The sequence below is a fragment of the Barbus barbus genome, assembly GCF_936440315.1.
Source record: "Barbus barbus genome assembly, chromosome: 5".
Classification (NCBI taxonomy): Eukaryota; Metazoa; Chordata; class Actinopteri; order Cypriniformes; family Cyprinidae; genus Barbus; species Barbus barbus.
The window spans coordinates 27,740,621-27,765,736 of NC_136733.1; the positions used below are offsets into that span (position 1 = coordinate 27,740,621).

General features: G+C 37.2%; 3 protein-coding genes across 5 annotated transcripts; 1 reads left to right on the forward strand and 2 right to left on the reverse strand.

Moving 5' to 3' along the window:
* Positions 1-764: 764 nt before the first annotated feature.
* Positions 765-1,512, reverse strand: LOC306869435 (tubulin polymerization-promoting protein family member 3-like; the record flags this gene model as incomplete). Its single annotated transcript, XM_079416214.1, has 3 exons — positions 765-959; positions 1,040-1,193; positions 1,316-1,512. 3 exons carry the CDS (start codon positions 1,510-1,512, stop codon positions 765-767), a joined length of 546 nt encoding a protein of 181 aa, XP_079272340.1.
* Positions 1,513-6,895: 5,383 nt separating this feature from the next.
* On the forward strand, positions 6,896-13,004 carry LOC306869212 (tripartite motif-containing protein 16-like). 2 transcript variants are annotated; one of them, XM_079415878.1, is made up of 8 exons: positions 6,896-7,506; positions 8,247-8,342; positions 9,854-9,979; positions 10,288-10,395; positions 10,551-10,707; positions 11,396-11,449; positions 11,548-11,601; positions 11,719-13,004. In XM_079415878.1, the coding sequence occupies exons 1-8, from the start codon at positions 6,940-6,942 to the stop codon at positions 12,261-12,263; spliced, it is 1,707 nt and encodes a 568-aa protein (XP_079272004.1). In that variant the 5' UTR covers positions 6,896-6,939; the 3' UTR covers positions 12,264-13,004. The 2 variants fall into 2 exon arrangements, with proteins under 2 accessions (XP_079272004.1, XP_079272005.1); XM_079415879.1 differs by lacking the exon at positions 11,548-11,601 and having other exon boundaries at positions 11,776-13,004.
* Positions 13,005-13,690: 686 nt separating this feature from the next.
* LOC306869213 (NF-kappa-B inhibitor alpha-like) lies at positions 13,691-17,447 on the reverse strand. 2 transcript variants are annotated; one of them, XR_013784152.1, is made up of 7 exons: positions 16,629-17,447; positions 16,435-16,552; positions 15,754-15,958; positions 15,562-15,650; positions 14,916-15,152; positions 14,495-14,833; positions 13,691-14,216 (listed from the first exon to the last, which is right to left on the reverse strand). XR_013784152.1 is itself a non-coding variant. In XM_079415880.1 (6 exons), exons 1-6 carry the CDS (start codon positions 17,084-17,086, stop codon positions 14,789-14,791), a joined length of 1,152 nt encoding a protein of 383 aa, XP_079272006.1. In that variant the 5' UTR covers positions 17,087-17,447; the 3' UTR covers positions 14,027-14,788. The 2 variants fall into 2 exon arrangements, 1 of the variants encoding a protein (XP_079272006.1); XM_079415880.1 differs by having other exon boundaries at positions 14,027-14,833.
* Between the last annotated feature and the right edge of the window lie 7,669 nt (positions 17,448-25,116).

Here is a 25,116-nt window from a genome sequence, read left to right on the forward strand (position 1 = left end):
GTGCATTACAGAGTCAAGAAGATATTTTGAAGAATGTTAGCTAACCAAACTGTTTGGTGACCGTTGGGGGAAAAAAAACACTAGGACATTTTCTCAAAAATGCTCCACAGACAGACAGTATGACATGTGCCTGTGTAAATGATGAAAGGTTTTCTTTTTGGGTTATTGTATGTTTCTATTTAGTCTTAAATATATATATATATATATATATATTAATTTTATGAAAGGCAAACATAAAAATCAGCTTGTTACCACATGAAAACTCAGTAACATGATGACAGACTAATCTAGTGACCCTACAGCTGTCAACTTTCATCTTATTTTTTTAAGGAGTATTATGTTGTGTGTTGAAATTCTCACAAATTTATATATTTGGCAGATGCTTTTATCTGAAATGGCTTGCATTCAAGGTGTGCATCTTATCAACATGTGTGTTCCCTGGGATTCAAATGGATGTTTTTAAGGTAGCTAGCAGGTATGGACAGACAGGCAGGTTGCTACATGCTAGTAAGAACCAGTGTAAAAAACAACAAATATAAGCATCACCAAAGGGTGTTTATGATTTATAATGGCAGTTGATCATTAACTGTGAAGTACTCGCAAATGTAAAAGTGATAAAGACACTGGTTTTCGTGCAAGGTTTTAGCCAGGGGGTTGTTTTTGCAGGCAAGCCACGACCCAGCTGCTGAAATAAAACCAGGAAGACTTCAGCATATGCTCATTATGTCATGCATAAAGCATTCTTCAGCATTCATCCCTTCCTCTCACTCGTCTTCTTTTACTTTGCTGTCGTAGGAGCCATGGCCTTTGTATGCTGAAACGTATCCACTGGTATCAGGGATGTATTCTCTTCCTGAACGGCCTCGTCCCTTTCCCGAATCATCAAAGCGCTCCTTATGAGAACCAGTGTACTTGCTGGTGTCTGTTAACCTGTCTACTGCAGAGGCTTTTGCCACTTTCTGTGCAGAGAAAAAGATTATCAGTGGTTATTGTGCATGTTTATTGCTTATCTACGAAATCCGACTGGCTTGGTACTCACAGTGACACCGACATTGGCAGGTTCTTTGCCAGCAATGAGACCGTAGAGAAGCTGTACTGCCTCTTCCTGGCTCTTCCCTTTAAAACGTTTTGTAGCCAACTCAGCCATGGCTTGAGCGAACTGCTCAAATGTAATTACACGTGCTGATTTAGCCCTAAAACACATAAACAGAAACAAAACAGCACAGCCTTAGGTCCAGTCATGCATTTGTCTATTGTGACGCACAGCATTTCATGAAAAACTGTTCGCTGTCAGTCATTGTGAGGATAATCATACTTGACTTTGCTAAAGATGATGTCCACATCTGTGCTGGTGACAGATTTGCCATCGATGACCTTGCAGTCCTTACACATCTTAACAAAGTTTTTCCCGTTCATCTCCTTCCCCATTGCTTTGGTGTCTCCATGAACTGCAAATTTATGAAATGCCATCTCAACATCTGCCAGTGATACTTCACCCGAACCTTCAGCCATGCTGTCAGATCAAGTATGAGAGAAAGAAAGAATTTTAAAGAAAGACAGAAAAAGAAAGACAGGTGTTTTAAGGTTTTGCTTATGAAATTTTATTGCATTATTATAACACTGATCTTTCCACTCCTGGCCTCATGATTGATCCAGTTATAGTATTACTGATATACTATTAAATAGTTAGAATTATTATAGAATTATTTTAAATTAGCATTTATTGTTAGATTTTCATATGTATTTTTGTGCTTTTGTCATTTGTTTTTTGTTTAAATATTTTTGTTTTGCTTTATTTTTATTTCAGTTCTAGGTTTAGTAGTTTTTTGTGTAATGTTTTTGCAAAATTATTTTAATAGTTCCAGCTGTAAATCTTAGACATGGTAACATGGTTCACGTCGCTAACTCAGTTAGCAGGATTTGATTGTTGCTGATTTCTCTTGATCTTGGATCATTTGGTTCTTCGAAGCTCATCCTGGACGTGCTGTCATAGCAACAGGTCCGTAAACTTAAACCTGCTCGGGAGCAGGCTTATTTCATGGAAACAGAATTAGATAGCATCTTTTTAAACAGAAATGATCATTAAAATCTGTCCCAGCCACCGCTACTTTATTACAAGATTTGCAAGACCCCTACAGGTCCAGGGGCAATAATTTAAAATAATAATAATTAAAAAATTAAAATTATATATATATAATTTTATATATATATTAAATATACTAAAATTGTATTTTAGCCCTTTACTGGGGCAGTAACCTCAAAGGTGCACCTATACTCCTAAAAGGGAGCATATTAGTACTATACAAGTATGCATGCTTTAAGGGTATCGATAAGTTACAAAGGTGCACCTTTGAGGGTACCTCACCCAATGAGGTGGCATTCATTTAATAATTTGAATTAAAACTATAATTTACACTCAATACGTTATTATTGTGTACTGTTTTATAATGTACTACAATACTGAGGTGCAGATAATTGCCACTATTTGCAATAAGTAGTATAAACATCTTGCTATTTTAACATAGTGTAAATAGAATCTATAGAATTCTAATAGAATATCGCTAAAAATACTGCTATATTCACTTTTTGTAACACAGAAGCATTCCAGATCTTCTAGTGGAAAGATGTCACGTAATGAACTCGCTTAGCATTTTAATGAAAATGTGTGTGCTTTGTGTATTGTTTTTTTTTATATAAAGTTACTTTTTTACGCAGTGTTGTACTGTTTTGTTAAAATTGTCATATATTTATGTCTGCTTATGTACAGCTTCTGTAATGTTCTAGTTACACCCAGAGTTACTGTTCCACACTGCTCCATTATCTTCAATCCTCACAAATATCATGCCCCCCCCCCCCCCCCCACATATCATAATGTATATTACTCACACTAAAAGCCTTAATTTAATGAAGTCCACTTTAGCTGACTTTGAGCTTCCGCTCTCTCTCTCTCTCTCTCTCTCTCTCTCTAATATTGGGTCTTTTATCCATAAATATATATAAAATATAAACAAATATGCATCTATTTATATTTTTATAGTCAGAATAATGGAATACAAGTAGATTGAATCACAATTACTCAAAAAATGCATGAAACTCTTGCTTTATTATAAATGAAAGGACTTTGGTAAACAAGTAATAGAGCTTATGTTCCTTTATTCCATAGGCACTTATTGTACATAGTCAAATAATGCATCTACATGTGCACTATCATCTGAAAACAGTACTATGAAAACATGCTAACTATAGCTCATGCATAAAGCCCGGTTTGGTCTTGTAGGCATAACAGATTCTTCCGGATGGGTGTGTGTTATTGAGAGGGAGATCCAGCCTACCTGACAGTGAGTTGGACAATCCTGGATACTGATGCTAAGCTGCTACTGAAAGGATGCTGAATGTGGGTGTGTGTTCCTCTGTCTTCGTCTCTGCCCTTGGTAAGTGTGTGTGTGTGTGTATGTGTACAATGACGCAAGACAGAGGGGAGGAGAGAGCACAGCCCAGCACAGATAATTACATCACTCGCTCTTCTCTCTCTCTATTTCTGCCACAGGCCCTCTTGTCTTTCTGCTTTTTGATTTTCTCTGCCTCTTTGGCCCTTTTATTTGTCCTCTTTTCTACTTTTCTGACTAGATACAGTAGTCCTTCACTTTCAACCCTCTCCCCCTCCTCCCCCTGCTCTCCTCCTTCTGTCTTTGTTTTTGTCTCTCTGCTGCCACACCCGTTCCCATCAGTCTCTGTGGATCAGCGTTCAGATGTTACATAGTGAATCCACACACATTGTGATGCTCTAAATGTTATTTGCTCTTCTGGCTTCAGGGCACCTCTGTCTAATGTGTCTGAGCAACTCACCACTTACAACACAACCACATATAGATGAAGACCCACTCACAACAGACCACCATGGCTGACAACACAACTAAAGGAAAAAATGACTGTTTACAATCTTAAATATAAAGGTTATTTATTGGCATTGGTGGTTCCATGGAGAAACTTTAACATTCACAGAACCTTTCCATTACACAAAATTTACTATATAGTGTAACAAGGTTTATTCTTTTAAAAAACTTTTCACAGAAAGATTCTTTGTGGAACTCAATATGGTATTTTTCTTGCATCCGTTTGAAACTCCCCCTTTTGAAACCTTTTTTAAAGAGTGTACATTGACAAGAATAAAGGGAATTTGGTCATATTCCAGTTGTAAATGTGATTTTGCAGTAATGACTTTAACAATGATTGCTACAGCCAGAATAAGCCAACATAGCCCACCGTAACTTCACATATAAACATATAATTATATATGTCCAAACTAAGGTAAGTCCTAGCGATACAAAATGTAATAAACACATTGTTGGATAAAGAACAACACTAGATTTGTTTGCTAACAATTTACAAAAATTGCAGTCAACTTGATGGGCTACATTTTGCAATACATTTTGGAGTTAAAATAATGAGCTGATCAAAGTACAAAATGAGTTAAATGCTTTGTAATTAATGTATTTCCAGTATTTCCTCGGTCAAACAATTTATTTGTAATAAAATATTTATTCAGCAGTACAACAGTTTAAAACCAGTAATGGAAAAAGACTGAATAATAAGCATAGCATAACTTTGCTTTATATAAACTACAAGAGCTCCCTCTACAGTGTGCTAGAAAAATTGGTCGCATATTACATTCACCAAAAACAACCTGAAGACAGATGAATCCTGAAGGTCACAAGCATTATACACATCCATTCATAAGTTATTACTTGTTGAAGGTATAGATTACAAGCTGCAAAAAGGGTTATAAATGTCTGCAATACTTCAGCCTTATAGAGAATGACAATTGGAAAAAATACCAAAATGTCTGGAGACATTTGTTCATGTAAATGTTTTGAGATCGGTGGAAGAAGTTTGGAAATTTAACATTGAAGACACGAATATGAATACTCGTAAAGGTTACTTTACAAAAGCAGTATTGAAGCTAAATGTATCCATTTACTAACAAATGGTATATACACATTTTTCCACGTTTATGGTCCATGTGAACACAAAAGCATTAGGTATGTAGCTGCTGCATATTCAAGAAGATGAATGGATTGTGATCATAATTCATAAGGAAGCACATGGTCACGGCTGTGGCTTATAAACAATATTCAAATGGTATTAAGAGGGTGTTGCAGTGTGTACAAAAGAATGTGTGTCTTTTCTCTGAAGTGCAGGTCTGGCAGCTCATCCAGATGGTGGCTCAGCATCCTTTACTGTTCCCTCCCTGGGCCTGCAAGGACACCACTGGGAATGCACAGGGAAGCAGGACTTTTATTATTATATTCATCGTATTTTTGACTTGATGTAAGAGCAAGGGCATTGCTGTGTGGTGTTGCAAACCAACCAGTATTTATATTATTTTTATTTCTTCAACTAAACAAGAATAATTTAATTTATTCTTCATGAATTTAACGAAAGAAAGAAAGAAAGAAAGAAAGAAAGAAAGAAAGAAAGAAAGAAAGAAAGAAAGAAAGAAAGAAAGAAAGAAAGAAAGAAAGAAAGAAAGAAGGAAAGAAAGCAGTGGGATTGCAGTCAGTTTGAAACAACATGGTACATGAAATCTTAATTTTAATGCACCTCTGGCAGATTACGTGCTTTTATTTAACTATAGGGTGAAGTCAGCTAAAATGGCCTATCAGGTAAAATGGGCCAAATATGGTTGTAGCATCATATCTCTTTACTTTTTTACAGAAAATCACAATAACTGATCTTGCATTGTTGGTTCAACACTTGATGACATGTAACAATAATTTTTTAAGGTGGGCAGGGAATACATTTTCAGCTAAAATGGGCTGCACACACACACACACCTTAGACAGAAATGAGGGTGAAAATAGGTTTATAGCCAGGCCTAGATATGTATCCATACAAAATCTTAATAGTCTCTAAAAAAAATAGCATTGCAGACAGTATGGCAGGAGGACAAGCAAAGAAAGGAAACAGAGAGACGAGAAGAGAAAGGGAAAGAAAGGAAGATGTCAGTAAAATGGGCTGCGTACACTCACACACTTTTACACAGAAATTGAGGGTGAAAATAAACAAGAATAATACATGTAAAAAAAAAAGAACTAAAAAAAATAAACTAAAATGAGACAAAAACAGTGAACAACTACCCAAAATAAAATAACAATAATCATTTTAGTACCATCTGTGTTAACAGATTCATGGGTGCAAGAAAAATGGTCAGGTAATGGAAGAAATATAAATATACGTATGCGAACCATGCTGTATAGTGAGTTTCCCTTCATGTCACCAATCAGTTTGACCTTGACATTCTTCATATCCAGCATTTAATTGTGTTTATGCTTTACCTGCATAATACTATGCTGAGTGTTTACAGTACACACTGAGCTGTAGTTTACTCAAAGAATGCAAGCACTGACTAGACAAATTAATTCTAACCAGTTTTCTTATTTACAGGCAAAACAGTTTCAGATTTCACTGCAGTACAAATATGCTGAAATAGAGAGTGTGCCTTGGCTATTCACTTTCATTTGTTAGAATTGCTAGAACCTTAAAGGAATAGTTCACCCAAATATGAAAATAGTCAAAACTTGTATAACTTTGTTTCCTCTATGAAGCATAAAAGAAAATACTTTGGACAAATGTATTGTCCATGAAAGTCAGTGGGCTCTAATATTGTTTTCAACATCACTTTGGAACGACATGAGAAAATAATTTTCTTTTCTGGATGAGCTATCCTTGCTTTAACATTTGCTATAATGCTGAAATTGTGTTCTGAATGATTTTTCTGGAATAGAAAAGCAAGTTACATGTGCCTTACAATCCCTCATCTACATAAACTACTGTGGTCCCTTCCTCCACCCTTCTTTCTGATCTATAAATACGGGTGCGTGTTCCAGCTTCAGTTGCTCTTTCAATTCACCTTTCTTTCTCACATCTTTGTTTTAGAAAATGGCAGAATCTGACTACCTCGACTACACCTGCCCCCTCTGCACAGACAGCCAGCGAGACCCCGTCACCATCCCATGTGGAGACACCTTCTGCCTGGAGTGCATTAAGATCTACTGGGACCATTCTGACCACCTTGGTGTGTACAGTTGTCCGCAGTGCCAGACGACCTTCACTCCTCGGCCCATACTCAGACGTAACGTACCTCACGTAGGGAACCCGGAGCCTCGGCCGCCCCCACATGAGATCACCCCGTTTCCATACTTCAAGCGTGATGCGCTGTGTGATTTCTGTACCGGTCGGCGGAACAAAGCAGTGAAGTCATGTCTGATGTGTCTGGCTTATTACTGTGAGACTCACATCAAGCCTCATTACGAATCAGCCACATTTAAACGACACAAACTTGTGGATGAGACGGGACATCTGGATCGGAAGATCTGCCCTCAGCATGAAAAAGGCTTAGAGCTTTTCTGCCGCTCAGACCAGATGTGCATCTGTGTGCTGTGCACAGTAAGAGAACATCGCAGCCACAACATAGTCAGCGCAGATGATGAACGCACAGAGAAACAGGTGAGACATTAGATTAGAATTATTGTGAATAAATCGGGGCAAGCTGTGACAGGGGTCAAATCTGAGAAACTATAAGTCAAAGTGTGTGTTTTTTTTTTTTACCAATGGTTTTGTACTGTGGTTTCAAAAATCTACTTCAAAAACTAGAATAATGAAAATTAGAATAATGTTTGTGATTTCAAAATCATAATTTTGTGTTATAAACGTCAAGTTAAAATGTAATGAATTTATATTTAAATATTAAAAAACTTTACAAAAATAATAAATTCATATTTAAATGGCAATGTTAATTGGCTGAAACAGTGTTATAGTATTGTAGTTACCAAAACTTCCTCAAAATAATGTTTACATTTTGTGTTTCATATTGAATTTAATGAATTGTTTCCTGGAAATAAGAGTAGAAATGTTCAATAGCTTTTTACAGATAAATCTGCAATTCTTTGAAATTCCAGAGTAAAGAGTCAGCTGACAGATAGCCATATTCCATGCATTATGCCTTATACTCTGTGGACTGTCACAGGTTTGAACATTTTAATAAAAGTTTGTGTTATAAGAATCATTTAGGATACATTTACAATACCGTTTGTAAGATTTTTTCCTTGTTACTGAAGGAAGTTTCTTATGCTCACCAAATCTGCATTTTTTATTATCACAAATACAGTAAAAACAGTACTATTGTGAAATAATACATTTTAAAATAACTGTACTATACTGTGCCATATGTTTGTTTGTGATTATAGAAAGTCTTGGTGGCGACTCAGACAGAGGTTCAGCACATTTTCCAGGATCGGGTGAAAGAACTTCAAGAACTCAGACACAATGTGGATGTTCTCAAGGTTAGTCCAATCAGGAGAGTCCTAAAGAAGCTTTGGGGCAAAACATTTCTCACTTTTATGTAATTTAAGTGTCATTATAACTCTATACTTCTTAATTTTCAGACATAATCAGAACAGTTCAATGACATTGACTTTTAAGATATGTGACCCTGGACACATAATTAGTATGGGTATATTTGTAGAAATAGCCAACAATACAGCATATGGATCAAAATGATCGATTTTACTTTTATGCCAAAAATCATTAGGATATTAAATAAAGATCATATTCCATGAAGATATTTTGTAAATAAATTAAATTTCCTACCATAATTATATCAAAACTTGTGTTTTGCATTGCTAAGGACTTAATTTAGGCAACTTTAAAGGCGTTCTTCTCAATATTTCGATTTTGTTTTCTCCCTCAGATTCCAGATTTTCAAATAGGCCTAATTGTATCTCGGCCAAATATTGTCTGATCCTAACAAACCACACATCATTGGAAAGATTATTTATTCAGCTTTCAGATGATGTATAAATGTCAATTTTAAAAAAACTGACACTTATAACTGTAAGGTTTTGTGGTACAGGGTCACATTTATGTTATTATAGGTCATTTACTCTTTACGAATTTAAAGAAAGAAAGAAAGAAAGAAACAAAGAAACAAAGAAAGAAAGAAAGGAAGATGTCAGTAAAATGGGCTGCGTACACTCACACACTTTTACACAGAAATTGAGGGTGAAAATAGGTTTATAGGCCTATACTGTATATATCCATACAAAATCTTAACAGTCTTTAAAAAATACAAGCATACACACATACATGCACACAAAAGACACCAATGCACAGAAACACACACCTATACAACATGATCAGTTCATTTTAAATTGCATTGTTTAATTAAATATTCATTCAACTTTCTATTTAATGAAATACATTTATGGTGTTGCTATGGCACGCTAAAGACAATAGTGTCAATTTACTGTTTGAAAATAAAATGATTTAAGCTGAAATTACTTTTTATATTGGCCCATTTTAACTGAACAGCTGGCCTATTTTACCTGAATGTTGTGCCATGGCTCAAGAAGGTACCTGCTGATATTCTAACTCTCATAATTTTAGAACTTTTATACTTTTTCACATTCAAAAAATATAAATCTATTTAAGAGACCCATGCTAATTTATAAGAATATCATTAGATCTCATGCATAGCTTATTTGATGGTATTATAAGTCATTTACCAAACGTGGCCCATTTTAGCTGACTTAACCCTACCATCATCACTCTTCTGTTTCCTGCTGGTCATACAAATTCAAGTCATCAGACAAATAAGATACTATTAAAAGTTCAGTAACAACAGCATCTCAAATTTATCAAAGGTAGAAAGAGTATAGAGTTAGATAATGTATTGTTTAATAACATGTACTTAGTGACCATTCTCTCAAAGGCGCCTGACTTTGATGCAGTGCTCTGTGCTGCCCCCTGGCGGTGTGGATGTATGCTGATGCTGACTGTTGCACCTTCTCTGCAGGGAAATGCACAGCGGGCTCAGACTGACAGTGATAAAATCTTCAGCGAGATGTTACAGGCGGTTGAACGCTGGCATGCTGAGATAAGCCAACTCATACAGGCCAACCTACAGGCCTCCATGGCTCAGGTACATGCTCATTAGATTCAGATTCATGTAGAGCGTGGTACTAATAACGCCAACATCATGGGTTTGATTCCCAGGGAGAGCAAGTGCTGATTATAATCCCCAGCCCCTTACTGTGGTGAGAAAACTTTTTTAAGTGAAAGTTCAAGTTAATGTTTGTTAGTCTATATGAAACTGTGTAATTCTACATCTCATACTGTAAAAAACTGAACCACGCTTTGATGAAGCTTTATACGAGTGCTGAGATGAAGAAAAGTCCTGACTACAGTTGCTAGTCCCTGCCCTCTGACTGTGATAGCTTTAATGCACAGGCACAGGGTTACGTAGAGAGACTTGAACAAGAGATCATGGAGCTTCAGAAGAGAGATGCTGAACTACGTCAAATACTTGATACAGAGGACAACATTCACTTCCTACAGGTAAATAAAATCAAACAGCCACTCACATTTAACTGGATTTTGGTCATTCAGAACGTTTACTTGCCTGACTGGATGTATATTATGGGTATTCAGGAATATTCAGGAAAGCTACTTGTCAGCACCGATTTTGTTAAGTGCCTTCGTTACTTGTGCAGAATTTTCCCACACTATCTGTTGCACCGGAGCCCATGGTGCCCAAAGTGCTGATAAACCCAGAGTTTTCTTTTAGCGAGATCACCAAGACCGTCTCTGACATGAAAGCACACCTGGACGACATCTGCAAAAAAGAGCTGGGAAACATCTCCAAACGAGGTAATCATGAAGACTAACATTTAACCACTGCAAGACAGAGGAACAGACATGAGATTTACCTCTGTTTTGGCTTTATTATGTCTAAAATTGTCAAAATAATGTGCAGAGATGGAAGGCATTACTCTGCATCAAACACACAGACAGCAAATGAAATATAATTAGCTCTGCACCCCTAAATTATGGATGTAAATGCAGAGGCAAAGATTTTTCAAATGTTTTTGAAAGGTGTATTTTTTGCTCACATAAGCTTTGTTTATTTGATCGCAAAAACAATAAAAACAGTTAATAATAAAAACAAAAAATTGGGAAAATTCATTACAATTTAATTTTAATACATTTTAAAATGTCATTTATTCCTGTAATGACAGCTGAATTTTCAGTCTTCAGTGTCAAATGATCCTTCAGAAAACATTTTAATATGCATGCTAGCTCACAAAACATTTCTTAGTATTATCAATGTTGAAAACAGTTGTGCTGTTTAATATTTCTGTGGAAACTGATACCTTTGTTCTTTGGTGAATAGACCTTAATCAGGTTAGATGCCATATGTGAGGGATAAACTTACAGTTTTTACAATGACATGCAGTAAAGGTCCTATCATGTCATTTTCACAACTTTTACAACTGTTGTATGGAGTTGTATCTACTATTTATTTATTTGTATGACATTCGTAACTGTTTCATCTTAGTGAGTGACACCTCAGTCTATATCCTGATTCCGAGATCTGGAGGACGTTTGAATGGTGAGAGGACTTCCTGAGATTTCATTTACATTTCACTTTATGTAGAATAAAGTTTGTTACAGAACAACTCTTGTCATTTATGTACCACATATTTTCAGCTCCGATAAGATCTGATTTGCCAGAGCCTAAAACAAGACTGGATTTCCTCAAATGTAAGTGTATAGACAATTCCACATCATTAATTCATCTAATTCACTTTACAGATAATAACATATCCCCTTTTTGTTTCTTCTAAATGAGCCTCTTTTCTCAACAATTTCATTTCACAGATTCTTGTAAACTTACTTTTGATCTCAACACTGCGTATAAAGAGCTGGTCCTTTCAGACGGCGATCGTCGGGTGACCCGGAAAAGAACAACCCAGTTCTACCCAGATCACCCAGAGCGGTTTGATGGGTTTTGCCAGATCCTGTGCAAGGAGCCTCTCGGTGGAATACGGCATTACTGGGAGGCAGAGTGGCAAGGTGAATTTTCCATTGGAATTGCTTACAAGAGCATTATCCGCAAAGGTAAGAACTCAAACAGCCTTCTGGGATACAATGATAAATCCTGGAGCCTCCTATGCTCAGACTCAGGATACTCTGCCTGGCACAATAAGATGGATAAAGATCTGCCGGGTGCAGCTCGTGTCTCACGGATCGGTGTGTACCTGGATTACGCCGGAGGATCTGTGTCCTTTTACTCTGTGTCCGAGACAATGGAGCTCATCCACAAATTTAAAGCCAAGTTCTCAGAAGCACTGTATGCTGGGTTTGGCGTTGGATCAACTGTAACTCTGTGCATGCTGGAGAAGAACTACCGAACATACCACTAATAGGTTCTGGGCTGCACTTTGACCCTGAGCTCTTTCAGACAGAATCTTGGAAGGGTGAACAGTCAAATGGGCAAAATTTAAAGAATCATACTGAATTGAAGACCACATTTTATCAGAGTGGTGGTCTCACAAAGACGTTTCAAGGTCACATTTTGCCATGTAAGAAAAGATAAAAATATGTATTATTTTGCATCAAGAAAAAGTCTACTATTAAGATTCTTTGCATTGTGACTATTAGTATTTTCAGCAGAATTAGGCTTATTTTACCCCCAAACTCTTATTAATGTAATTCAAAATACATCCTCTCATTCTTACATGAAAAATACTGATACTGCCTTTTAAAATCAATTAGTAATTCAAATAATGAAGACACTGTGCTTACAGTCCTCACAGCCTTGATTTAATTTCATGTCAACCATTAAATATAGCGCTAGAAATGAGAATTATAATTTAAATCGAATGGAAATGGGTGTTAAAATGGGACATTTCTTTGTGAGATTCCTAAAAAAAAAGTGGCAGTGAATATGTTTAAAAATAAAGCAGGCTAATCCAGTCAATCTCTTTAAATAATCTTTAAAAAAATATATTATTTCTTTTGAATGAAGTGTCATGTCAAAACCTGCAGCCAATCAAACTTAATGCACAATCTTTGGGTATAGATAAGACAAGATGCAGCTACATCATGAGAAAAGTGTGTATTTGAGGGATTATGCACATGTAAATAAAACAAGCCTTCTTGTCATTACTGTTTATTGTTCATTTGAATGGTTTCTACGAGCTTTTCAGTAATTTCACCCATCACCAAGTAAACAGAAATATGTACAGATGAGAGGAACGATCTGTCACTCTGTTTTTTACATGGATTAGAAACATTCAAATGCAATTCCATCTTCCCCTACAATTAACTGTACCTCTTAACTTTTAAGTTAAATATTGCTCCTTCCTCTCTCTTTCTTGTCTTACATCTACCCCAAGCTGTTACTGTGGCTTTGTTTCCTTAAGCATAAGGTCAAACTGATGATATTGTCATTTAAAACAGGGCAATCTTACTCTGCTCAACAGTATACAGTCAACTCAGAGAGGACAAGTACAAGTAGATCAGGAGCCCTGACATCCAAAGGAGTCTCTATATTACCAACAGAGGGAACCAATCATCATCACCGAAAAATATTCTCGTTCACACCAACAAACAGAAAATCTGAAATAGGCCTATAAATAAGTGATTGTAAATGTCCACAACCATAATGCCCCCACATTAGTGAATAGAGATCAATCTCCACTTTCATAACAATTGAAAACAAAACAGTCAGACAGAACCAATTAAATCAGATCTGTTTTCTATTATAATTTACATATAATTTTATATTGTAATATATTTAAAAAAATGTTTTAATAAAACAAAAAAGTGTTGTGTTGTCATACTTAATATAATTTGGAATGTTTATTAGATGCTTCACAGTTCAAATCATATGCTGGTGTGACCGTAAGCGGTTTGTAGTCTGAAGTATGAAATTTAGCTCTTTCAATTCAAAGGTTTGAGTTGCCATTTGTATCGTAGAATTCCGTGTTGTCTGTAATTTCATCAACTTCTTCGAGTCAGCGCTCTAAATTCTTTTTATCTGACCGACTGCATATCCACCTGTCTATCATATTCACCCCAAGACCCATTTTAGGAAAAGAAAAACATCCACTGTAAAAAACAAAAACATTTGAGAGGTCACCATGAAAACGATGACACTCCACTCAATAAACAACCAATAGTTGGTGTAGCAGTAATAGTAAGTCAACAAGTTTATTAAATACCATTCAACTTCTCTTCAGCTAAATCTGGCTAATAATTTAATTTTAAAAATAGAAAGCCATTATTGTGGAAATAATGAATCTACTCACTAGTGGGATACACAATGTACGTGGTTTGGCATCTTCTAGGGAATTTGGTTCTTAAAGAGATAACTCACCCAAAATTAAAATAATTTACTCACCCTTATGTCATTCCAAAACTAAATGACTTTGTTTCTTCTTAGGAAGACATTTTACCTAAAGGTATCGTATAGAATATGTTGCCTAAACAACATTCCACTCATTTTAATGTGCGCACATAAAACACTTTTTTCACAATTTTAAGACATTTTCTTTTTATTCCTCAGAAGAAAAAAAGTCATACAGCCTTGAACCACCATAAGGGTTCAACAGCATATTCATCTTTAGGTGAGCTATCCCTATATTATAACGTACATGAGATGAGCCAATGAGAGGTTTTACTAAATTAAAAGCTGCCTCCATTGTTATAGCTTTGCGTGATGTCAGGCTTAAATAACTTATATCCTCCATGACTAACAGTATCTAGCTGCACACTCCCATCAGCCTGAACCAAAACCAGCATACTGACATCATACTGTACCTTAAAACAAAATGCACACACACACAGACAAACATAATAGCCTCCACCAAATTCAATCAGACACCACAGTTGTTCAGCTGGAGTTCAAAGGGTCTAATGGCAGAGTAGTGTCCATGTTTTGCAGCTACAGCACTCGCTGTCCATTTATGATGACATCATCAAACTCCTCCTGTGACAGACAGAGAAATAATAAGTACTGAAACCGTCCTGTAAGCATTCTGTTAGTCAATGTGTGTGGATTTGGCTCTAACCTCCTCACTCTCTCGGTACTCCTCTTCTTCCTCATCGTCCTGTGTGTATGTGGCCCCATGGGCACGAAGTAGGGCCTGCACCTCTTTGTTGGGTCGGTAAAGGGCACAGTAGAACGGGGTGTGGCCTGCATATGAGCGCTGATTCACCAATGCACCAGCGCTCAATAATAACTCCACTACCTCTGACCTCTGACTTTCCACCGCCCAGTGCAATGGAGCCCGACCTGACCCCAAATCCTACAAAACCAAAGTTAATGATTTAAAAAATATTGAACACTTTAATTATGATCAAACTGCAGAAGAACCCCATGTTCTTCAATAAAAATATGGTTGGATATTTATCATATCATTGAGGTACTATTATAGTTTTTATTAACATTTTAACATTTTGTTTTTAATTTGAGTTAAAACGTTAGTAATTTTGTGTTTTGTCATTTTACTAGTTTTTAATATGGCCATCTTTTGAGTTATTTTAGTACATCAATTTAAACTACATTGAAATGAGAAATATTACCTTGGCAACTAGGTTTTTTTTTTCCAATTAATGTTTTTTTTCCCCAAGTAACTCAAACGTGTTAGTGGTTTTCATTTTAGTTTCAGTTACAGCTACAATAACCCTTTTTTAAATCAAAATGTAGCTTCTCACCCGTTGATTTACATCTGCTCCTGCCTCCAACAGCATTTTGATGATCTCACAATTGCCCCTATGTACAGCCAGGTGCAGTGCACTCACACCTTAAAGAGACAGACGGACAGAGAAAGGGACAGGATGCAAAACATAGATATATAAAAAACAAAGGTATTATTCAGAGTGAAATATATTTGCTTGAGTTCGTACCTGCATAACTGGTTATGTTCAGGTGCATCGGGGGCGTCCGTGCGCAGCTGGTCAGCTCTCTCACACATTCGGAGCGAAGCTCTCTGACAGCCAGGTGTAAAGGTGTGTTTCCACCCCTCTCTTGGATCTCCGCACTGGCTCCACTCCACAACAGTGCCCGAACACACTCACTCTGGTCTACGATGACTGCTAAATGTAGAGCGGTCTGAGCAAAGGAGGAGGGAGGGTGGAAAGGTTTAGAGATAGGTTGCCACTAGTGTTGCGATCAGGGCTTGTTTGTTTGGTCAGTTGCGGTTTGCATTATTTTCAGAGAACAATTGTGTATTAGGGTTTGCTAGGTCTTGGTTTATGTTTCCCTATAGGTGTATATACATGAGAAAATTTGAGTTCTACGTGAAAGTTGTTTAGTAATTAATTATATATATATATAAAACAATTACAGGAATGCATAAAACATTAATGATAAACTGCAATATTCCATAAAAATAAGAATTGGAAAGTTTGCTTTTATGGTGACTTCAACAGTAGGATGAAATGTATTGGTTCATTTAAATATGCAATGTTTTATGCAACGATAAATCACTGGAAGTAAAACAATTCTTCTTGATCCACAGGTTCTGGCTTGTCAGAGCAGGTTGTTTTCTTTTCTAGAGGGATCTGGCAACACTGTTGAACATTTACCTGACCCAGGTCATTTTGGATGTCCAGGTAAGGTATCCAGGTGTTGTCCACCACAATTTCTTCAAGCAGGCACTGAACAACACCCCACTGCTCATGAATTAGCGCCAAATGAAGTACCCTGTGAGACAAGAGGAAATCTAATAGCCTTCCAAATTGAACACATGTACAGAAAATGGAAAACTACATATACTTACGTGTCACCGTCCTCTGACAGAAAGTTGAGCGTGTTGAAGAGCTGTTCCCTTCGCTGCCGACCCTCCTCAGTGTTTGAAACCGCCAGTCTGTCTGTACCTGCAGGCTCGCTCAGGATCATGGAGCCGATCCCGTCGGAGAGGCACCCCACCACAGCATCCTCATTAATCGAGTCCCCTATGGCAGAGTCGAGCCTCTCTCCGCCGCCAATCGACACACAATCCACGGTATTCCTGTTGTCGGGCTCGTCCGAGGGAGGGAGGTCGGGTGTCCACATGTGTTCAGCCTCGGTGTAGGGAACCTCAAAACCGAGTCCGACCCCGCTTAAGGAGTCTAGCCCGCTGTCACACCAGTCCTCCGGGACAGAGTCCACGGCGCCCCTTTTCTCCATAGCGTAGCTCGGTCCAGGCCGTGCATTGTGTCCCCGGGATTCACCCTGAATATCTTGCGCCCCGTCCATTTATATATGAATGCGCCGTTTAAACGATGTCAGCTGTAACAAGAGAAACTGCCTTTCCTGACAAACAACTATCTGTTGCGCCGTTTTCGCTTCTATCCAGATGGATTCCGTCTGAGGGTTTTTGATGTTTTTAGGGGAACAGGATGAGCTCTTTCTGGACAAATTCCCAAACAACAGCGCCAAGCGCTGTCGCACAAGCCTCAGATTCCCTCCATGTCCGGAGCATTATAAAACTACAAATTGCAAACCTTGTGAGCGGTTTGCTATTACCCAGTTTGTCCAGAAAAGGCCGTATGGCTGCGTAGGTGTTTTCCTGGGGAATTCCCAAAGCCACTCGTAATTAGACACCGTGCGGGACAGCGCATGCGCAAGGCTCAGAGCGCGCATGCGTCGCACTTATAATTAATTGTCTGTTACATTAGTTTCTTTGGGAATTCCAACGCGTTGCGTTTCAAGTGGCCATTAATTTGAGCTGGCATAAAAAAACAAGCTTGGGTGAGTCAAAATAATAATACCCAGATAACAATAGGAGAGATTGGAATGTTTTATTTTTGTCTGCTACAATTACAGTAGTTAAAAATGTACAGAATTATCTATAAACTAGAAATGTATCAGGTCAAGTATAAAGAGTGTTGTTGTTACAAAACACTGCACTACCAGGACGAGTTGTAACACTATATTAGAAAACATAGACTTATAAAAATGTTATTAATGTTATTTACGGTGTTTCCTATCTGCTGTTTAAAAATTAAATTTACCACCCCACCATTATTTAATTTTAAACAGCAGATAGGAAACACCGTAAATCAAAACAGCAAATACAACTAATTACATTAAATAATACATGATAAAATATAACATTAATAGTCAGTATGTTGTTAACTCTGTACAGAAATACACTGGAAAGTGTTAAGAAATCTCTCGGTCTGCACAGCTACACTGAAAAAAGATATACTAATGTTTTTTTAAGATAAAGTGGTTGCAATCAATCTATTTTAGCTACATTTAAATAATCAAATTTAGTTGACTAACTTTCAGCAAAATTTGTTTATTTAAATGTAGCTAAAATAAGTTGATTGCAACCACTTTATCTTAAAAAAAATTTGTAAATTCAAATTTCAGTGTATGGTATTTCTGTTTTTGTATGTCGCATAGGGGATATTGTAGCCATATTTTAACAAGTAGCCTAAATCTGCTCATGCGAACAATGAAACTATGACCAGATGTAAAATTATAAGCTGCTCTCTGTCCTTTTTTCCCCCTGTAGATTAATGTATGTATGTATTTATTTGTTTGTTTGTTTGTTTAAATATGGTGTTGTACCTTCTGTCATCTTAGGAGGACATGGTGGTCATGGTAATTTCTAACTAATGGTGTTACAATTCACCCTGTATTACAACACTCCTTAGTCCTCCTCTATCTATATTTACCATTGTCAGTTCTCTCTACTGGCCCTTTTTTATCAAAGTCATTAAATAAAATAAAATCTTACAGGGCAGGAAGTTTAGTAAGGATAGTTGGTGGTATTTTAATCATATCCGACACCAGGTGGCAGTGTATATGTTAATTGCATATTTGTGTAGCTATCTCTGGTAAACAAAATAATTAATCCTCACCAGTATGGCAATAAGTTTTGACTTGCCACACACCAGTGGCAAGGAATCTATTTCTATTTATTAAGGAAAATTCTGCAAATAAATAAATAAATAAATAACTCTTAATCATAGTACATTTTTTATTTCCTTTTTTTTTATTTTGCAAGAAGCAGGCATAATGTTTAATATGTAAATTTGTGACTCAGAAAGTGTGTAGGTTCACCAGAAACTGCACTAAAAATGATTAGAGGCAAGGACACTCTTTTTTTTTTTTTTTTTTGCCCTGCCTTATGTCTTAATCATAAAGTGCCACTGTAGATTGAGGGAAGGATGATTCAGAGTGACTATGAAAGTAGAAAGAGAGTGATGAAAGAAAGAGTCACTGGATATGGTGAAAGGAAAGGTGTTTTGAAGGTGACTGTGTGTGTGGTTAGGTTTTACACTGTGAGGAAAAAAGTCCCCACAGGAATAGGAATATAAAACCTAAAAGCCAGAGGTCTCTGCCATGAAAACAGTGTAATAAACACACTAAGCACTCATCTCTTTCGGCACTACTTGACTTCGTCCTAAACTCAAAAAAAAAAAAAAAACCTTAATCTTTCCCTCTATCTTTCTTTCCTTCCCTTGCTAGCTTGTACTTATTTGAACAATGACTGAGACTTGGTGTTACGAGCACTTCCTCTGTCTGATTGCCTCTTCAAAATGAATCGGTTTTGTATTCTCCAATTGTAAGTCACTTTGGATAAAAGCGTCTGCCAAATGACTAAATGTAAATGTAAATAGTTTTTAATGAAAAGTTTTTTTTTGTCGTGTTTTTTTTTTGTTTAAGTGCAAAGGTTTAAAGCCAGGATTAGGGTTAGATGATATCATTAGCTCAGTATAAAAACAATGAAAACTCCCTAACATGACAGAAAACCAGACATGTGTGTGTGCATGGGCATGTGAGAATCCTAAAAGGTGCTTGGCTGAATGGAGCGTTACTGGAATTTGAGGTGATTACTGACAGTTTAAGTTGGCCTCTCCCTCTCTCTGTCTTTCTCTCTCAGTCTCTGTGTATCTGCATTGCAGTTTTTTCAGCGGGACAGACTCCTTATGCCTCTGAAAAGAAACCCACTCCCATACCCATCAATCTCCTTCTAGAAGAGAGGGAGTGTGAGATAAGAGAGACAGAGAGGCATTATAGGCATGTTTTCTCTTTGACTTATAACTTGATCTCCTACCCATATTCAGACGCCCCTGCGCCTCTCTGTGCTCCACTGCTCTGTCAATTGCTCATTGCCTGGACTGTTTCCTCTCTTTGTACTGTATACCGTACTGTGATCTGTGCTTTTCTCTGTTTACTGTGACGTCCTTTGTGTTGTGGTCTGTACTGTGATGAACGTTCGCAGCCTCTGTCGAGAGCAATTAGGAAATAAGATTAGCCCTGCACTTAATTTATGCAGCCTTACAGAGACCACCTATTGATCTCAGCATGGGGCTATGTAAAAACGTTCTCCTTAAGAGAAGATGTTTTTTTTTATTATTATTGTATAATAATAGGATGTAATTATTATGGAAGAAAATATTTAACTGATATTATATTTCTACAAATTACTCTTCTCTTCTAAATACATAGGCATTAAGTTAGTCCCCCCTTTGCAGTTATAACAGCTTCCACTAGGAAGGCTTTCCACAAGTTTCTCCATTCATCATGCATTTGTGAGGTCAGACACTGATGTTGGATATGAAGGCCTGGCTCTCAATTTCTGTTCCAGCCCATCCCAAATGTGTTTGATGGGGTTGAGGTCAGGTTCTCCCACACCGAACTCATCCAACCATGTTTTTATGGACCTTGTTTTGTGCACTGGGTCAAGTCATGCTGGAACAGAAAAGCACCTTCTCCAAACTGTTCCTACAAGTTGGAAACATAGCATTTTCCGAAAGTTCTTGGTATGCTGAAGCATCAAGAAACTTTTCTTCACTGTAACTAGGTGGCCTAGCCCAACTGAAAAACAGCACCATACCATTATCCCTCGTTACAGTTGGCACAATGCAGTCATGTGCAGGTAATGTTCTCCTAGCATTCGCCAAACCCAGACTAATGCTTTAGACTGCCAAACAGAGAAGCATGATTCATCACAGAACACATTTCCACTGCTCCAGAGTCCAGTGGCAGTGTGCTTTACACCACTCCGTCTGGCACTTGGCATTGTACTTGGTGATGTGAGGCTTGCATGCTACTGCCCGGCCATGGAAACCTATTCCATGAAACTTCAACTGCACAGTTTTTGTGCTAATATTCATGCTAGTGAAAGTTTGGATCTATTCAGCTATGGAATCAGCTCAGTGTTAGTGACTTTTACACACACCAAGCGCATAATAGTTTACTTATGTTTTGGTGCAATTTTTGGTGTGTATATTCAATTGCAATTTTTATACACTGAATTAAGTATGAAATATGTATGTGTATCTTACACATTTTAATTCCTAGCCTGCCTGCATGGGCAATTCAAAAATGTGTATGTGAAAGTCTTATGTGTGTGTTAATGTAGGAGAGAAAGAGAGATGGGGTGGTTCGTCATTATCCTGTACTGTTCAAATTTGCCCAAGATGGGCATGCCAGTTATTTAAATGGAAATGAGGAGCTGTAGGAGATTCCCTCTCTAGGGGTGAGGTTGAGATTTGACGGGGGGCTGATGGTGAGTGCTGAGCTGCAGACCAGATCTGCTGTCACTGCACTTTTCTCTGGTCATTCCTCAAGACACACACACATTGCTTTACACACAGACTATAAGAGGCTCCTAATCTCAGTAATACTCTCAGTAATGTATCTCTGAATCGGCACTGCAGAGTGCTGCACTGCGCTATATACAATCAACATTCACACACAAAAGAACAATACACTTTGTAAAAATACATCCAAGCCCTGTAACTGTAATTGTATCTAGACTGCACAAAAGGACCCCTTGCCTGGAGTGCAGTTTTATGGTGTTTATAAAGAATATTTTAAACTGCTTGGTTTGTTTACAGCATAAAAAGTCTCTGGACTTGAAACGGTGTGCTAGCTTGTGAATGTTTAGTAGAGGAAAACTAGCTCAGCCCACACAGTCAGAGTCCATCTCAGCACTGCAGAGGACTCTGAACCAGACCCGAGGAGTCCACTATGATTAACACCCTTTGTTCAGGATAACAGCAATCATTGTTTTGTCATCTAGGTGTGTGTATAATCAAATACTCATCATATACATTACCTCCCAGTAGAATATTAGTTTGTATAAAAGCAGCATTAGCCAGGCTCTATACAGTCTGTCTATCTTCTGTCAGTAAAGTGCAATTGCACATAAATGTTTTTTTTTTTTAGAACCTGATGAAGCTCATACTTATTTGAAATAATTTGAGCTGTATTTGCGTTATGTAACACTGTTCCAGCTGCTGTTATACCCCTGCTCCTATCCTCTAATTCACAGAGACGCCACCATCTTGTGCTCTCTCCCTCCGTTTCACCTTTGCTTAGCTTTTTTATACAGCCTGGCACACTCACATATGTTTTTTTGGCAGGGACTTTCCATTGACTTCTATTGTTTTGATACCAAGATAATGATATTTTCTATGCCTAAGGGTGTGCGATGTTGTAAAAAAAAAAAAACACCTGACTCTGAAGCTTTTCATACTTTTTGTTTTCTATTCAGTGGTCATGACAGCCGTGACGGAAATTCATTTTTCTGTTAAGGAAGGCTATTTGCCCCCTTAAATTGATTTCCGTTCTTACCTTTCATAAATTCGCAAATGTCATTTTTTTTCTAACCTTATTAAATATGACTTGCATGTCATCAAAACCAAAATTACTTTATTAACATACACCCCTATCTCACAAATTAAAACCTGATTAATTTTTATTTATTGTATACCCGTTATTTGCATTTGTTAATTTTGTCTCCTCTTAATGGAACTTTAATGAGACTTTAATTCATCTTTGTTCATTAAAACAGTTGATTAAATTGTTAGAAATGTTATGAAACATGCTTAAACATCTCTGCGAAACAACTGCAGTACTTTTCCATCCCCTAGGTAAAAATCCTTTTTATGCTAACCTTCATGTACCCTTCAGTCCTGTTCTGAAGCTATATGAAGATAATCGGTAATCGAAAATAAACAAATGATTCTCTGTGACCCATTGATTAAAAGGAAGGTTCTCAGGGTGCAGATGTGACCTAATTAAGACTGATAATGAGCAACACACTTCTAGTGTTCACTGGTCCACGCTTCAAAAACTCACCAATCACATCACTGCTCACAGAACTTACGTTAGCAACTCATTGTTACCTTGCAGTGACCTTGGCAGGCAATCTCTGTTTATGTTTGTTTGCAGTCTCACCTGCCAAAAGGGCATCTTGATGGCCTGTCCACGTGCAGGTTATTCTGAACATTGATAAATCAATCTAGCACTGAACAGCTAAGCCACTTATCCACCTTATTTTTAACCTAAGAGCAGACTTGGCCATTTGTAACTTGAATGTGTTAGACTTTAATTGTCAGCCACTTCCAGTTGTTTTAGCTCAACAAAAACAGTCTCGTACATTCATAAGAAATAGCTTAATTTCTTAATGAAAAAAATATAGTGGGCAGGCCACTGCCTCGCCTTTATAGCAATAGAGCTTGAATAGTAAGTTGTATATTCAAGTTTTAAGTATCAGTCAGAATATGAAGAATTTAGGGAGCATTTGTGGATTAAAAGAAAAAAAAAAGAAGAAAGAATCACTGTACTGTATGTCAGACTGAATCACAACACACACACACACACACACACACAAACACAAAATGCCAAAAATGCAGCTTTCTGTCCTGTGTTGACATGAAGTTTGTGTGGGCCTTATCAAAAGGCTCATTTGTAATAGCAGTAAAGCTCATGGTACACATACACTTTTAGATGATGTAGATCGTTTTGATCAATGTAGCCATTTATATGTGTGTGTTGTTGATGGGTGTATGTGGTAGTCTTCGCCTCAAGATCATTTTCTGAATGTCAGAACATCTTTACTGTCTCTATCTATCATCTCTCTCTAACTTGATCTCTCTCTGCGCTCTCTTTATCATTCACATGAGTCTTGTAAGAACCGTAATGTCTGGCTCTGCTGCTCAAGTACAGCTGGGATGAGACTGTAACTTTCCCTCTCCTGGTAAATATTTGATGCTGTTTGCTGTTATATGCCTGTCTGAACACACTTTCATCACACTGTGGTTCTTGTTCCAGAGAATAAATCTTTCTGGTGTTTGCATTCTGAGGAAAACACTTTTTTGTGGAAAGTTATCGTGTAATACTTCACACTAAGATTCAGGAAAACCATCTCAAGAGTGCACTGGCAGTCACAGGGAAATTCACGAGAGGTCTAGAGTACTATAGCACTGAACATGTGAAGCTGAAGTGACAGTGTGTTAAGCGTTCATCTGTATATGCATGACTGTGTGGTTTTGTCTGGGAGTTGGAGCACAGCAGATTAGCTGTCAGCACTTAGGTCTACTTTCCTTCTCTGATGTGATTCTTTCTGATTCCCTTTTCTTCTTTTTTCTTCCTTCATCTCTCTCTCTCTCCGTGGTGAATCTCCTCTCCTTAGAAAGAAATTAATTTTGATCTTTAACATTTGTTCTTTCAAAGCCATTTTGTATCTAAATGTGAGAAAGATGGCATTCTCTCTGTGTGTGTGTGTGTGTGTGTGTGTGTGTGTGTGTGTGTGTGTGAACTCTGTGTGAGTATAAATATACTGATTGATTTCAATATATTGATTTGTCAATGTGGTTCTCATTGCATTGATCTATTCATTAATGGATTTTCAGGTCAATTCCATAACAGTTAAAGCTGAACTTTCTAATTTTCATTATATTCACACACAAGTGATTTAGGCATTGTATATCATTAACGAACAGTGTTGTTGTTGTCGTTATCATTTAATATTCATTTGGCCCCTGTTCATTTTATTAATGATGTTCAGTTAAACAAAAACCAGCAGTGATTATTCTCTCTTTGGTCACTTGACTTTATTTACTGCTCTCCTCCATCAGTGGCTAACCAGTATCATGACAGGTGCCACTGTTTTCCTGTAATTCTGTCCAGTTCATTTCCTCCTTTGTGTTTTAATCTCCTTTAATGCTCTCACCATCTCTATCTTTCTGTCTCTCTTCCCTTTGTCCCTTTCTCTGTTTGCCCTCCAAATCCATGAACTGTCGCTTATTATGTCATCCTCCCTTAGATAACATGATTTGAGGATTAGGATTATAATAATATAACAATGAAATACAGGGTAAATCGATTCTGAAATATTCCTGCTTTCCCATTGATGATTACCCAACTCTCTCTTATTATATCATAATTAATATTAATTGTCAGTTTTCACTTCATGCATTTTATGCACTGGCTCATAAATTCTTTTATTTCTTTTTTTTTTTTTTTTGCTAAAGAGA

Excerpts from the sequence above, each read along its gene's own strand:
- LOC306869212 (XM_079415878.1), top strand. The coding sequence starts at position 6,940 with ATGGCAGAATCTGACTACCTCGACTACACCTGCCCCCTCTGCACAGAC. Across the intron at positions 11,450-11,547 it reads ATCTGGAGGACGTTTGAATG|CTCCGATAAGATCTGATTTG; the intron begins GTGAGAGGACTT and ends ACATATTTTCAG. Across the intron at positions 11,602-11,718 it reads AAGACTGGATTTCCTCAAAT|ATTCTTGTAAACTTACTTTT; the intron begins GTAAGTGTATAG and ends TTCATTTCACAG.
- LOC306869213 (XM_079415880.1), bottom strand. The coding sequence starts at position 17,086 with ATGGACGGGGCGCAAGATATTCAGGGTGAATCCCGGGGACACAATGCA. Across the intron at positions 15,959-16,434 it reads TCCAAAATGACCTGGGTCAG|ACCGCTCTACATTTAGCAGT; the intron begins GTAAATGTTCAA and ends TCCTTTGCTCAG. Across the intron at positions 15,153-15,561 it reads GAGCAGATGTAAATCAACGG|GATTTGGGGTCAGGTCGGGC; the intron begins GTGAGAAGCTAC and ends TTGGTTTTGTAG.